This window comes from Sus scrofa, chromosome 12 (assembly GCF_054392235.1).
Source record: "Sus scrofa isolate SSC_HxYL_T2T_F1_AM1 chromosome 12, Sscrofa_HxYL_maternal_Yorkshire_Landrace_v2.0, whole genome shotgun sequence".
In the NCBI taxonomy this organism is placed as follows: domain Eukaryota; kingdom Metazoa; phylum Chordata; class Mammalia; order Artiodactyla; family Suidae; genus Sus; species Sus scrofa.
Window position 1 is genome coordinate 51,019,502 of NC_139394.1, and position 15,139 is coordinate 51,034,640.

General features: G+C 50.0%; 1 protein-coding gene across 1 annotated transcript in view; it reads left to right on the forward strand.

Annotated features, from left to right (window-relative positions):
- Window positions 1–1,849: 1,849 nt before the first annotated feature.
- The window catches only part of ABR (ABR activator of RhoGEF and GTPase), a 185,991-nt gene continuing 172,701 nt past the window's right edge, over window positions 1,850–15,139 (forward strand). The window contains 1 exon segment of the mRNA NM_001435386.1: window positions 1,850–3,070. Within this exon segment, the coding sequence (NP_001422315.1) occupies window positions 2,029–3,070 (1,042 nt within the window). The 5' untranslated portion in view covers window positions 1,850–2,028.

The window sequence follows — 15,139 nt, forward strand, 5'->3', positions numbered from 1 at the left end:
CGGATCCAGCGTTGCTGTGGCTCTGGTGTAGGCCGGTGGCTACAACTCCGGTTCGACCTGGGAACTTCCATATGCCGCGGAAGCGGCCCAAGAAATGGCAAAAAGACCAAAAAAAAAAAAAAAAAAAAAGTCACTAATAATTGCCATAAAGTGGAACAAGGACAAAGGAAGGTAAAGACACAGATAAGATGGAGAGAGAGGGGCCAGAAAAGGGTTCTCAGAGGTGGAGCTCCTTTAGTTGGGTCTTAAAGGAGGGTTGGAGTCCTCCAGGCAGCAGGGAGTTGTGCCTGTGTGTAGGGACAGGAGTTCCAAGGAAGAGGAGAGATGTCTCTCTCGTAAGAGCCAGATGTCTTTGGGGACAGCCTGGAGTTGGTAAGGCTAAAGCCTAGGAGGAAGGTAGAGAGGGGGGCAGAGACCAAAGGTAGGAGGACCTCCTTTGTCACTAAACGGAGTCTGGACTCCGGCCTGGAGGTGTGAGGAGCCATGGAGGTTTTGAGCAAAAGCATGACACTATTTCATTTGTGGTTAAGAACTATCTTTCTGGCATTTTCCCAATATCCAGCTGTGAGGGGTAGACTGAAAAGGATTGAAAAGTGAGAGACTGTTGAGATGGTACAGGTGAGCCGCCCACAGCAGGGCTTTGGAGAGAGGGGCTGAGTTTGGCTGCAGTTGCCAAAGGGAGTAAGAGGAATTTCCAGCTGCCAAGTCACTTAGTCTCATACAGTATCCATTTCCTCATCCTTCAAATGAAGAAAATATGAATCACTGATAAGGTCCCCCCTGGAGGTGAGCACGAGACAGTGTATCAGGCCCCCTCTCTGCAGACAGTGAGACCTCACCCAAAGGCCTGGAAAAGTGGTGCAGCCAGGTGCGAGGAGGAGGCCAGGAGGGGGCCTCCGTCCGCCCCTCCACGGGTGTCAGCCCCGGAGCAGGTCCCCAGCGCCCCTCTTTTGTTGAGGGCACAAAGCGGATATGTAGTGGAGTGTTCTTTTAGACGCCCAGGTGTCTAAGGCTCCTGACAGTCACGGTTTGATTCAGTCACAGGGAGTCCCACGGGAGTACCCGCAGCTTTGAGTCCCAGGGGACTTCAGCTGTCACCCTTGCCTCCTTCTCTCCCGAAAAGTTCTAGTGAGCAGTGGAGAGAAAGCTTTAAAGGGTCTTTAAAAAAAAAAAAAATCCCAAACAAAAACACCACCATGCAGTTTCATCCCCAGCGTTGGATTAAATAGCTCTGTGATTTTGGACACGTTGTTCAAGGAGCTCAATAACTGCGGCGGAGGACAACCCTGACGGTCAGCAGAAGGCTCCCTTCCACACCTGCCCTCGTTACCGCGTCACATCGCCTTTCCCCCACCTTTTCCTTCTCGGTCCCAGGCGCCGCCCTGACCCCGGGACAGGCAAGACTGCCGAGGGCCGGCTGGCGGGAGGTTGGCTGCGGCCCAGGGCACCCCCGCGCGCTCCCGCCTCCCCGGCCCCCGCGCTCGGTGTAGGGAGCCCGCGCGCGCAGCCCGCCTGGCCAGGAAGGTGCGAGCCCGGCCTGCGGCGGCCAGCGCCGAAGGTCGCCAGCGCCTCGGGGGTGGGCAGCACCGCAGACCCGGCCCCGCCCCACCCCCCGGGCCCTCCAGCAGCCACCCTGCCGCGGGAGCAGCCCCGAGGCGCCCGCGAAGCTCCGCCCCCGCCGCGGTTCTCCAGACGCCAGAGCCCGCCCGGCGCCCGGCCTCGCGCGGGGGCTGCAGACCGCTGGCTGCGCGCCTGCTGCCCGGGGCGGGCCCAGGGCCCCCAGGCGCCCGCCTCCGTCGCCGGTGGCCGCTGACGTCAAGGGGGCGAAACCCAGAAGAAGAAGAAGAGGAAAAAAAAAAAAAAAAAGGGCACGAGGGCGGAAGGGGAAAAACTTTATTTTTTCCTTTATTCTCGTCTGGGGCTGAAGTGAAGGGCAGGCGACTGCGCCAGCACCGAGAGAGCCGGGCCCGCCCCCGGCCCGCTGAGCGCCGAGGAGCTGGGCCGCGGCGGCCTGGAGGGGCGCCCGGCATGTGGGACCCCCAGGACTTTGAGCGCCACTGGCAGGCCGAGTTCCCCGGGGAGGACGTGCCTGTCATGCGGTTGGAGTCGGTGCTAGACATGGAGCGCGAACTGGAGCGCAGCAGACTCAACCTGAAGTGGCTGCAACAGGTGCTGGCTGAGGAGAAGTTCAAAGTCGTCTACCTGCAGGCGGCCCTGGAGAAGCGGGACCTCGGCAGCGGGCGCCTGGAGGGCGGAGACGGCGACAGCGGGGGGACCTCGGCCGAGGAGCCGGCGCCCGCCGGGCCAGAGCGAGAGCCACAGCCAAGCGAGGAGGAGGGCGCAGCGGGCGGCGGCGGAGACCCCCGGGGCCCCTCCATCCCCGACCCGGAGGTGGCCGCGAAGGCCGAGAGTCCCCCATTCGTGAGCCTGGACCTCCCCCGCTGGCGCGGGGCGGCGGGGGCAGGGGGCGCGGTGCGCAGCTTGACTGCAGCCATCCACCAGCAGCTCCTGCAGCCTCGCCTCCTCTTCAGGCCCCGGGAGGACTGCGCGCCCCCCGGGCACGATGGCACAGTTCCCGACGCCGCAGGAGAGGAGCGGTCCGCCGGGAACCGCGCGGGGCGGGGCTCGGAGGAGGGCGAGCCGGACGCCTCGGGCGCGGACGATGGGGGCGACAGCAGTGACCATGACTTCGAGATGGTGGATTTGAATGAGAAATTCGTCCTTGGTCAGTTGCTCGTGGCCCCCTGCCGGCCCGGGACCTGCTATGAGGCTGAAAAGCCGGCGCGGGCGTGCAACACCCATCGTTTGAAGCACCTGATCCTCGGCGGCCGGCGGCAGCTGCGCGGGAGCCGCGACCTGGAGCAACTGGAGGCAGAGGCCAAGGACGGGCGGGGCTCGCCCCCGGTGGCAGAGGAGCCGCCACGGCGGAGGGCTCGCGAGCACCTCCCCCCGTGGCGGCGCAAGAGGTACCTGGGGTTGCCGGAGCGGGACTCGCCGGGCCACAGCTCGCCCGAGAGGGGCAGTGACTGCAGCTACAACAGCTCCGACCACGAGGACGGCTCCTTGGCAGGTAGGCGCACCCCTCTCTAGATCCCCGCCGCTCCTGTCCTAGGCCTCGCCTGCTGCTCACTTCCCCGCTCCTCCCTGAGACACTTGGTTGGTCCTGTTTAACCTCAGGCGCCTGGGTAGAAAGGAGATAAGATTTACTTGTTTACTTGAAGGCACTTGTGGCACTTAAAAAAAAAAAATGATTGTGCAAAGTGTTTTCAGCCTGGGCGAGTTTAAGAAAATAAGCGTTATAGAGATGGGCCGGGCGATGGAGTGATGCTCTGGACCAGACCACGGGGAAAATCTTTCACTTCAGGCCTCAGCCTTTCTGCTCTGTTGCAGTATCACCGCCTCCCTCCTCCATCCCCCACTCCCCACCGCGCCCCAACCCATCCTCTCTTCTGCAGGTGGGTCAGGCTTCCTTGCGCTGGCACTACTTGTAGCCTTCTCTGAACAAACTCCAGTGGCACCCATCTCCCCCAGATTGCTTGACGTGGAAGTCTAAATCTTCCGCTGAATTTTCTGAACTTATCTCTCATCTTCTCCAGCCTGCAGCTTGCACTCTGGCCAACATGAAAGACCCTCTCACTGAGGAAAAGGTCCATAATCCTCACCAGCCTCTTCCTTTGCTGAGTGTTCTCTTCCGAGGAAAGAAGGTGGCACCTGATCTGTCACTTCCTAGGAGCCTAGGAGCCTGAGTGGGAAGGGGAGCGTTTAGAATCACAGTTTTCAAGCTGCCCTTGTGCTCAGAGATCTTGTCTAGTGCAGTGTTTTCATTTGATGAAGGTGGAAACTGAAGCTCAGAAAGATTAAGTACTTGGAGTTCGCCTTGTGGGGCGCAGAGGAAAGGAATCCGACTCGGAACCATGAGGTTTCAGGTTTGATCCCTGGCCTCACTCAGTGGGTTAAGGATCTGGCATTGCCATGAGCTGTGGTGTAGGTTGCAGACGCCGCTCGGATCTGGCATTGCTATGGCTGTGGTGTAGACCAGTAGCTGTAGCTCTGGCTCGACCCCTAGCCTACCAGCCACCCAGCTCAGGTCAGGGAGCGGGAAAGGGGCTACAGACAGGGAGGTGGACGGTCCTGCAACTCACCTTTTGCTGCCCCAGGGACTGTCAGGGTCTCCTCAGCCTTAGGGAAAGCATAAATTGTCATCTGATTAGGTCAAGCTGTGACCAGGAACTTAAGATGCCTTCCTGTTCAGAGAAGGAGAGTGGGGGAAAAAAAGGAATTGCTGACGCTGGGATTGTTCCAAAGTCTCCATTATTAGATTTTATCTGGGTGAGCTTGCATTTGAATGAAAAACTGTCCACTTTGCTAAAAGCACGTTTGGAAGGGCCATCAAGTCATCTTTTGTGATCAATTACACTTATTCATTGCCAGAGATTGGCTGCTTTTCCCATAGGTAGTGCTGCTTTTGCCGCCCATGCTAGTAACATTTTTATATGCCCCTTTAACTTAGAGTCTGAAGATTTCACTCTAGCGCCAAGTTCCAAATGTCCCCAGTGGAGGCTACCCAAGTGGTACAGAGCTGCTTTAGAGCTGGCTCCAATCCCGTTTCTCCTCAGACCCACATCAGTCACACTGCCAGGGGTGCCCGATGCACTGGATTTTCCCCAGGGAGTGATTTTTATTTCTATTCTGTGCTCCTCTCTCCTTAAGGGCACTCTGGCATATAGGAGTGCTTTGATTCAGATTAGGGTCTAGCATTTCCTCTGGCCTAACCATTTACAAAAGGTGCTTCTTCTGGGTGGAACCATGGAAAAAAAAAAAAAAAAGATTTTTTGGTCCTCCCAGTTGGACTCCAGCCAGGGCACTCATGCCATTGGCCAGCAGTGCCCAGGCTCTTTTTCAGGCCCCATTCCAGGACCCCTCTGCAGGGCAGGCTTGTATAGGAAACCCCTTGACAGCTGCATGTGGGGAACCTGCCTCCTGCCTCCAAAACCTCCCCAGTGAGGAGGTGAACGGGGGTGGACGTGCACATGCATTGATGCATGCAACACGTCCATGCACGGCCTATTCATGTATTCACACATGCATGTATTCACACATATAAGTGCACGTGCACATAATCTAGGAGGAAGAGCTTTCAACACACAGGAAGCACTGGAGTGGAGAGATTAAGGGCAGAGGTTTTCCCTCTGTAGGTGACAGCCCACTGAAATCAGCGTAGTGGGGAGTGAGAGCATCATGAGGCCTTCTCTGGCTACCCATGGCCTCCCCTAACTTAGTTTTCTCCATCTCAGATGCTACGATTTTGCATATGGATCTTAGTCACTGTCCCTAAGATGAAGCTCCCAAGAGGGCAAGAATTTTTCTCTTTCATCCCCTGATGTAGCCTCAAAGCCTAGAACAGTGTCTAACACATATAGCATGTTCCATAAATATTTGTTGAGTGATTTTTTTTTAATGGAATAGAGTAGAATAGAAAACATCAGAGTGCATTGGTAACAGCGAGTACTATTCTACTTTAAAACATTGTTTCAATTCTGTAGAATGACTTGAGCATATAGGGATCCTGATGTGGATTGTATTTCTTGCTGTGAGTTGGGCCAAAAGCTTTGAAAATGCTGTTAAAACAGACCATGGGCTCTGAAGTTAGACTGCTTGTGTGACTGGGAGAAGTTAATTTGTGTGTGTGTCTTTTTGTCTTTTCTAGGGCTGCTTCCCTAGGCATATGGAGGTTCCCAGGCTAGGGGTCTAATCAGAGCTGCAGCCGCCGGAGTACGCCAGAGCCACAGCAACGCAGGATCTGAGCTGCATCTGTGACCTACACCACAGCTCACGGCAATACCAGATCCTTAACCCACTGAGCAAGGCCAGGGATCGAACCTGCAACCTCATGGTTCCTAGTTGGATTTGTTAACCACTGCGCCACGACTGGAGCTCTCCTGGGAGAAGTTAATTAAATTTTCTGCCTTAGTGTTCTCATCTGTAAAATGGGACTAATAAGCACTGCTTACATCATACTGTTGATATGAGGAATAAATGGAATACCATTTCTAATAACTTCAGGGCGTTGAACAGGCCCTGGCACTTGGAAAGCACCCACAGTATTAACTAAGTACAACAATGGGTCATTTTCTTTGAATTGATGCTTCAAAGCTTCCCACTCTCAGATCATTCTGGATCACAGATGGTTTGGTTTTCTATGCTGCATGTGTTTTGTTTTGTTTTGTTTTTTTCTAGCAAGGCTCTGACTCTTTCTAGATCCTTCCAGGAGCAGGGCAGGACCAGGGCTGAGTGGTAATATTGGCTTATGAGGCTCTTGCTGGAGGGGCCCTTGTATTGTTTACTCCTCTTCACCAGCAGTCATGCTTATCATCTCTGCTCAGAGAACCTGATTGGGTTTTATTGCACAATTCAGGCTTTGCCTTCCTCTCAGGGTTTCAAGGAGAGAGAACCCATGAGGCCTCACATAAAAAGCCTAAAGGCCAGGGTGCCCCCTCCCTCCTTGGAAAAGGGCTGTTTTCTCTTAGCTGAGGGGCAGATCCTCATACCAAGACACATTTGAGTTTGTTTTAACACATGGTAGCCAAATCAGAGTTTAAGTTAGAGTGCCAGTTCTTTTTTTTTTTTTTTTTTGTCTTTTTTTTTGCTATTTCTTTGGGCTGCTCCCGTGGCATATGGAAATTCCCAAGCTAGGGGTCAAATCGGAGCTGTAGCCATTGGCCTACGCCAGAGCCACAGCAACGCAGGATCTGAGCCGCGTCTGCAACCTATACCACAGCTCACGGCAACGCCGGATCATTAACCCGCTGAGCAAGGGCAGGGACCGAACCCGCAACCTCATGGTTCCTAGTCGGATTTGTTAACCACTGTGCCATGACGGGAACTCCTGAGTGCCAGTTCTTTTAAGCACCCTGTAGCCTTGAGTGGTACCGAGAAAAGGCTAGGCCATGTTGGCATGGCTAAGGATAGTGGTGTGAATGGGTGGGAGGCACAGAACTGGAGTCAGCTCTGTTGGGTCGTGGGTGCTGTAAAAACAGACCTGTGCGTGTAAGTGCCCAGGCTCTGCCCCTCGCCAGATGTGAGGCCATGGGCAAAGCCACTGGCCTTTCTACACCTCAGTCACTGTTGGACAGAAATAACAAGGATAAGAGTTCCCGTCGTGGTGCAGCAGAAATGAATCCGACTAGGAACCATGAGGTTGTGGGTTCGATCCCTGGCCTTGCTCACTGGGTTAAGGATCTGGTGTTGCCGTAAGCTGTGGTGTAGGTTGCAGATGCAGCTCGGATCCTGCGTTGCTGTGGCTGTGGTGTAGACAGCTACAGTTCTGATTGGACTCCTAGCCTGGGAATCTCCATATCTCCATATGCCACGGGTGTGGCCCTAAAAAGCAAAAAAAAAAAAAAAAGAATAACACTTCCTGAGGGCTTATTTTGTGTCTGCTCCTGTTCTAAGCATTTTACACATATTAACTTAGTTATACCACACCCCAGCTTCATAAGACAGGCACTATTATCATTTTCATTTTACATATGAGAAGCATGAGGCCCAGAGAGCTCATGTAACTCTGCTCAAGGTCAACCAGCTTAGAAGTGGCACTTAGGACATGAATCCCAGGCGATCCGACTCTTTGAGTCTGTGCTTTCAAACACCAAGCTATACTGCCTCAAACAACAGCATCTACTTCTCAGGGTAGTTATGAAAACTAAATACAATAAAATATTTAAGGGAATGAGGGGAGAATAAATTAGAAATTTGGGATTAGCAGATATAATCTACTATATATAAGATAAACAGTGAGGTCCTACTGTGTAGCCCAAGGAACTATAATCAATACCCTATAATAAACCATAATGGAAAAGGATATGAAATGTGTGTGTGTGTATAACTGAATCACTTTGCTGTACACGGAAATGCATACAACATTATAAATCAACTATACTTCAAGAAAAAAACTTAAAAAATAAATAAGATATTTAGAGTTTAGTTTATTCACACACTGACCATTAAGTGCCTGCGTGTGTATGTGTATCTGAGTGTATGCATCATTATTGTTGTTATTTTCTTTATCACTAAAGTCCCCAGCAGACCCCAGTCCACCTGCTGCAGAGGTCACCCATGAGGGCTGCCACCTGCGCATGGGGCTCCACGTGTGGAGTTGGCCTCCCAGGTGAGCAGACTGCCTGTTGGATTTTAGATGTCCCCTCCTCAGCTGGGAGCCCTTGGGAGCACACAATTGCATGCCCACGTGTGGAGGCCCTGGTCCTCTTCCCTTCATGTTGAGAAGCTTCTGTGCCACCACCCCTGCCTTAGAAATGGGGTGACATGTCCTTCTCAGAGCTCATGTATCCCTGTGTCCCTTCTGTAACCAGTGGCATCCCCTGGGCACTCGTGGGCCAGAGTGCACTCATCCAGCAAAAGTCCAAATCAGACATCCTTTTGACTGGCAACAACTATTCATCGGCTATTGTGATTTTAGTTCCGATGACAAAAGTAAATTATCATTATATTTTATATTGGTGTCATTTTCTCCTTGCATTAACCCTTGCTTAGTGGAGGACAAACAGTCTGTTTTTGCTGTTCCTTGGAAATCCTTCATTCACTCGCTGATCCATTCCACTTGACGGGGATTTATCCAGGTTTTGCTTTGTGCCAAGTCTGTGTTAAGGGCCAAGACTGCAAAAGTCAGTGACCTGCCCTCAAGGCTTTTTTGCTTCTGGGGTAGAAACCAAAGGTTTTTAGATAAACAACTTTCCAGAAGGTAACTTATTAAATCCTGAAATGAGTGACTGTCGGGACTGTCCTTTAGAACATTCAAGAGTGACATTCAAGGAGTTCCCATCGTGGCTCAGTGGTTAATGAATCCGACTAGGAACCATGAGGTTGTGGGTTCGATCCCTGGCCTCGCTCGGTGGGTTGGGGATCTGGCGTTGCCGTGAGCTGTGGTGTAGGTTGCAGATGCAGCTCGGATCCTGCATTGCTGTGGCCCTGGTGTAGGCCGGGGGCTACAGCTCCGATTAGACCCCTAGCCTGGGAACCTAGAAAAAGACCCCCCCCCAAAAAAAAAGAAAGAGTGACATTCAAGATCCTAGAACAGGAAGAGATCTTAGAGTTGGTCTAAGGGTCTTCCTGCTCTTCTCCAGACAGATGAGAGCCTGAAACCCTAAAAGTAACCTCAGGGTCACACACATATGACCTTCGAGGCAGGGTCTAGAAGCCAGAGCTAGGCTCTTTCCATCATATCCTTTGGCCTTTTCTTTCCTGTAATTTTTTTTTTAATAGTTATTTCCCCAATACAATTTTTTTTTTCTACTGTACAGCATGGTGACCCAGTTACACATACATGTACACATTGTATTTTCACACATTATCATGCTCTGTCATAAGTGACTAGACATAATTCCCAGGGCTACACAGTAGGATCTCATTGCTAATCCATTCCAAAGGCAAAGTTTGCATCTGTTAACCCCAAGCTCCCCAACCACCCCACTCCCTTCCCCTCCCCCTTGGCAAGCCACAAGCCTCTTCTCCAAGTCCATGATTTTCTTTTCTGTATCTTTCTTGTAATTTTAAGTAGGGAACACTTACGATGTGAGTCCTGTCGAAATCATGGGAACAGGAGCAGCAGACCATCTCATTTAGCCTCATTGACTGGGTGGAAGTTGTTTGTCCTACCCTGTAGATGAATATGCTGAGGCTAGGAGAGGTGATGACGTTTACCCAGCATTCAGAGAGCCGGGGGTGGGAGTTCCTGTTGTGGCTCAGCAGAAATGAATCTGACTAGTATCCATGAGGACACAGGTTCGATCCCTGGCCTCACTCAGTGGGTTAAGGATCTGACATTGCCGTGAGCTGTGGTGTAGGCCCATGGCTATGGCTCTCATTCGACCCCTAGCCTGGGAAACTCCATGTGCCATGGGTGTGGCCCTAAAAAGACAAAAAGCAAAAAAACAAACAGCCGTGGTGGAATCAGCATTGTAACTTGGGTCAGTCTCACAAAGCTGATACTAACTTCCCGTATGTCCTAGGCCCGCTATAGAATTCCAGATTTCTCTACTCAGGAGGCCCTTAGCATCAGATTCCTCTAGACTTACTGATGGAGACTTTTTATTTTTAATCCTCATGGGAAATGCATTTCCTACTAGGTACTCATGTTACCTAGTTCATTTGTAACCTGATGGGTTTTTTTTTTAACTCTTTCCTGTTAGTGTCTAGTGAGATTTTTGCTCCAGGAAGGATTCCTTGTGTTCAGTGGATATGTCTGACTATCTTAACTCAAAGTACTGAATTTTCAGCCTTAGCTGTAATTGCGTAATTTTTTTCCACTCCCTGTTGTGGAGAGATATTAAAAAACTATTGGAGACACATGAGCTGGTGGTTGGCTGCGATTCCTTTGTAACCAGAGCTGCCACGGCATCACTGTTTGCTTGGTTCTTTAATGCGTGCTACCTGCCCCCCCTACCCCCGCCGTCTTAGCACCGTCTCGGCTTCATGAACATGTTACCAGCTGGCAGGGGGTGGTGAGGAGGGGGGTGTGTGAGGGCTTGTTTAACAGTGTCTTCCTCCTTGTAGTAAATGCAACCAAGCCTGAAATTTTTCTGTTCCTCTTGTCTGATTTCTTCTGATGAAGAGACTATTTACAAAGCAATTGACTCTGTATTTGACTCTGGATTTTTTTGTTCTAAAGTCAGGATCTTCATACCTTGGAGTTCCCATCATGATGTTGTGGGTTAAGAATCCGACTGCAAGTGGCTTGGGTTGCTGCAGAGGTGTGGGTTCCATCCTCAGCTCAGCCCAGTGGGTTAAAGGATCCAGCAGTGCCACAGCTGTGGCTTGATTTCAATCCCCGGTCAGGGAACTTACATATGCCACAGATATGGCCATAAAAAAAGACAAAAGAATGGTACAAACGCTTTATACATTGGAAAATGGGCTGGATGTTACCCAGCTTGCAGGGTTGTGAGGCTTACCTTGGACAAGTTACTGACTCTAAGCCCCAGTTCCTTGTCTACCAAATAGGGGTAATAATGGTAGGACTATGTCATAGACTTGTTGTGAGGCTTCAGTGGGATAATGCATGTAGAGTGCAGGGCATACAAGTGCTCAATAAATCTTAGACGGTGTTATCATTACTGTCCAGGACTTTTCAGTTGGCTAAACCAGGCACAGCCCACACTCACATCTCTTCATGGAATAAAGCTCCCCAAACCTCTTCGTCTGCCTCTTTCTGTCCTTTCTTATTCCCTGTCCAGGTCCAAAGGTGTTGTGCCCCTTCAGAGGGAAACAAACTTTCTTAGTCCTTTGTTGTCCTGGTCCTTCCCCAGTCAAGTCCTGTCTCCCCTGCAAAACCATCATCTGGGAGTTCCCATCATGGCGCAGTGGTTAACGAATCCAACTAGGAACCATGAGGTTGCAGGTTCGGTCCCTGCCCTTGCTCAGTGGGTTAATGATCCGGCGTTGCCGTGAGCTGTGGTGTAGGTTGCAGACGCGGCTCGGATCCTGCGTTGCTGTGGCTCTGGCGTAGGCCGGTGGCTACAGCTCCGATTCGACCCCTAGCCTGGGAACCTCCATATGCCGAGGGAGTGGCCCAAAGAAATAGCAAAAAGACAAAAAAACAAACAAACAAAATAAACCCATCATCTGGCTCCTCCTTATCTCCTACTCTCTCATTTCTGCCAGCATCTTTTCCTGTGCTCTTTCTGGCACTTGAGATGCCCTTCCTCCTTCACTTCCCCAATCACAAAGCCAACTCTTCCTTTAAGGCCTGGCTTTTCTGTGGAACCTTGCCTTGGTTAAGATACGCTTTTGCTGCATTCAGCAAAACCCAAAAAAGTGGCTTAAGCAAGAGTGAGGTTTATTTATTTCTCATATAAAAGAATTCTAGAGATAAGCAGTTCAGAGAGAGTATGGTGACTCAGTGATCCTCAGGAATTTAGGCTTCTGTTTGCTTTTCTGTCTCAAGGTTGCCTTGTGGTCCAAAATAGCTGCTGGAACTCCAGCCATCACATTCATGTTTCAGACAAGAATTAGAAGAAAGGGAGAAAGGACTTAAGAGTGAGTAGCAGCTGTTGGTCTGGCTTTAAAGGCACTTTCCTAGAAGCCTCTCTTGACAATTTCTATTCAGATCTCGTTAGCCATTTCTGGCTACAGGGGAGGCTGGGGAATGTAGTGTTTTATCTGGGCATATGGCCACCTCAAGTAAAACAGGGGCTCTGTTACAAAGAAAAATGGAAGAATTGATATTGAGTAGGCAACTAGCAGCCTCTGGCACAAGCCTTTTCCAACTACTCGAACCCATCTTTCGGTTCTTCGCATGAGCCCTACACTCACAATTGTCGTATTATTGTGCCATCTATTAATTCATTGACCCAGTGAACAAATAACAAGTGAGCCACTGCTCTGTGCAAGGCACGATGCCTTTTATATGTTCGCTGTCAAGTGTCACTCTCAAACTAAGAGGTTAGCTGGCTCTTTGAGAGAAGGGATCATGGCTTATGCTGCTTTTTCTCCCTCACAATAACACCTTTCACAAAGCTGGGCACGTGGCAAGTGCTGGATAAGTACCTCATTGATCTTCTAATAGTCACAGATGAGACGCTCAGTGAAAACTTCAATTCCTTGACATGGGACTGTGCCCAGCCGTTACTGGTTGCGTAAGGTTTGTTTGGGGTTCATTCTGGTTTGAAGGTAGAGCCTAGGTTCTCTTGCTGCATCAGTGCTGTGTTGCTGCCACACAGACCTGTTCCGGTATTGGGGTGGCTCTGTCTGTTTTGGAAACTGGATTCTGTTGGGATACTCAACTAGAATTATAAGCAGACCTGTCTGTGCCCACCTGACTGTCTTCACCACCACTCTGCCCGTGTAGCTGTTTTTACTCAGCTCGAATCTCCCTTGTGATTTCTGCACTGCGGAGCTGCCAGGTGGATCTGCAGTCTTTGCGCAGCGAGCGTCAGCCGCGGTTCACGTTCCTGCCTTCCCATCTGATCCCTGCTCCTGTCTGCCCGAGACAAGACTGTCTGAAGGGAGGTTGCCTCGAGCTTATGTCACATCTTGCAGCTGCTGAGAAAATGATTGTTTTAACATTGTTATTGGCACTTGAAGGAAAGGAACTAGAAAATATTTCTCCTCTACTCCCTGTAAGGCAGTGTGTTACGTGCTTCACCTGCGTGATCGCATTTCATATGCAGAACCGTCTACTCCTCCGTTCTCACTGTGAAGAAAGTAATACTCGGCTCGTTTTGCAGATGACGAAGCCGAGGCTCTGACCTGTGAACTAACAAGCCCAAGTGCACTTAGAGCGAAGCGGTGGAATTATTTTTTTCTCTAAGATACTAATTAATTATGTGGAGAGATAATTCACATAGTATACAATTTACCTGCTTAAAGTGAGCATGCATGGTTTTTAGTATATTCGTAAAGTTGTGTAACCATTGTCGCTCTAATTCCAGACCGTTTTCATCAGGTCAGGTGGGACTGTTTTGAGTCTAGGCTTCTCCTATGATTCCATTTCTTTTTCTAATTTGCCACATAGTGATTTAAATTAACTAGACCCGATTTAGGGGAACATCAGGGCTTGTGTGTGTGAAATATGTGCATAAAAGGACCATCGCCTCATAAGCTGTTTTCTTCCCGTTACTGCAGCAGTCCTGGCACGCTTTGAATTGCTGCAGAATACGCTGAAATTCCTCTGGGCCCCCCATCCTACCTTGTTTGTGTTTCCTGGACTTAGGACAGGGGACAGAATATTCCAAGCTTGAGGTTCCAGAAACAGCCCTGGGGTTGTAATTGACATCGTGAGAGGCACCCTTATTCTGACCCGTGTCTTACTTGTCCCTGGAGCCCCAGAATGTCATGGTGCCTGGCATATAGGAAGTGCTTAATAAATGTTCATGAATATCCAGAGGGTCATTCCATTAGCTCTAATCTAAATCACTGCCATAACTGATTCTTCTGCCTTTAGCCTTTCTCCTCCAGCCCCAGGTCTCTCCCACGTGAAAGACAAAGTGGTTGCTCTGGCCTAAATCTACAGAGTTTAGACTGAAGTGATCCTACTGGCTGTCCGTCCCTTTAAAAGGCTTTCCCCCAAGCCCTACCTAGCAACTGCTGCTTTCACGCTATTGGCCGACACTGGGTGCAGGCCTGTGAGTGGCAAGGAGGGCTGGGGAATCAGGAGTTGTCACTCTTCCGCCTCTGTAGTAAAGCGTGTTAAGGGAGAAGGGGACTCTGAATAGCTTGGGGAAAACCAGCACAGCGCTTGCTCGCTCTGCAGTCCTTCCCTGAACCTGCACGTTCGTGTCAGTGATTACAAAATGGTTTGATCTCTGTTTCCCCTATTGGATTCCAAACCCTTAAATTGTGTATGTTAGAAGGGGACGATTTAATTTTAGCATCCCTATCCCTAATACAATGCCAGCATATTGTATTTATTGAATAACAAAAGAAAGATGGTACATTTTCAAGTAAGAACTTTGTGGGATTTGGAATTCTTGGCCGGACAATTAGGGTCTTTAAGCATTTAAAACCTTTTTTCATTTCCTCTTCTTTATCTCTTCTTCCTTTATTTTATTTTATTTTATTTTATTTTATTTTATTTTATTTTTTATCTTTTTGTCTTTTCTAGGGCTGCACCTGAGGCATATGGAGGTTCCCAAGCTACGTGTCCAATTGGAGCTGTAGCCGCCGGCCTACGCCAGAGCCACAGTAATGCAGGATCTGAGCTGAGTCTGAGATACACACCACAGCTCATGGCAACGCTGGATCCTTAACCCACTGAACAAGGCCAGGGATCAAACCTGCAACCTCATGGTTCCTAGTCAGATCCGTTAACCACTGAACCACTGAGCCACGACGGGAACTCTTTTTTTTTTTTTTTTTTAATAAGGTAAGACATATGCTGGAACTGTGATTCTCAAGGGCCGTGGTTGGTTTTTCTTTCTGGAGCCATTTTCAGACATCACATGCCCCAAGGAGATTTTGATGTGTGGCCATCTGTTGCAAATTTGCCACTTTGCACCCCACTTTCTGATGGGAGTGTGTCGTTTCCTGAAAGTGGTCAATGCACAAAAAGGCTGATACTTCAAACATGCCCAGTTAGCCCCTCCCCAACTAATGATGAACTGTGCTAGTCAGTAGGCCCATAAAC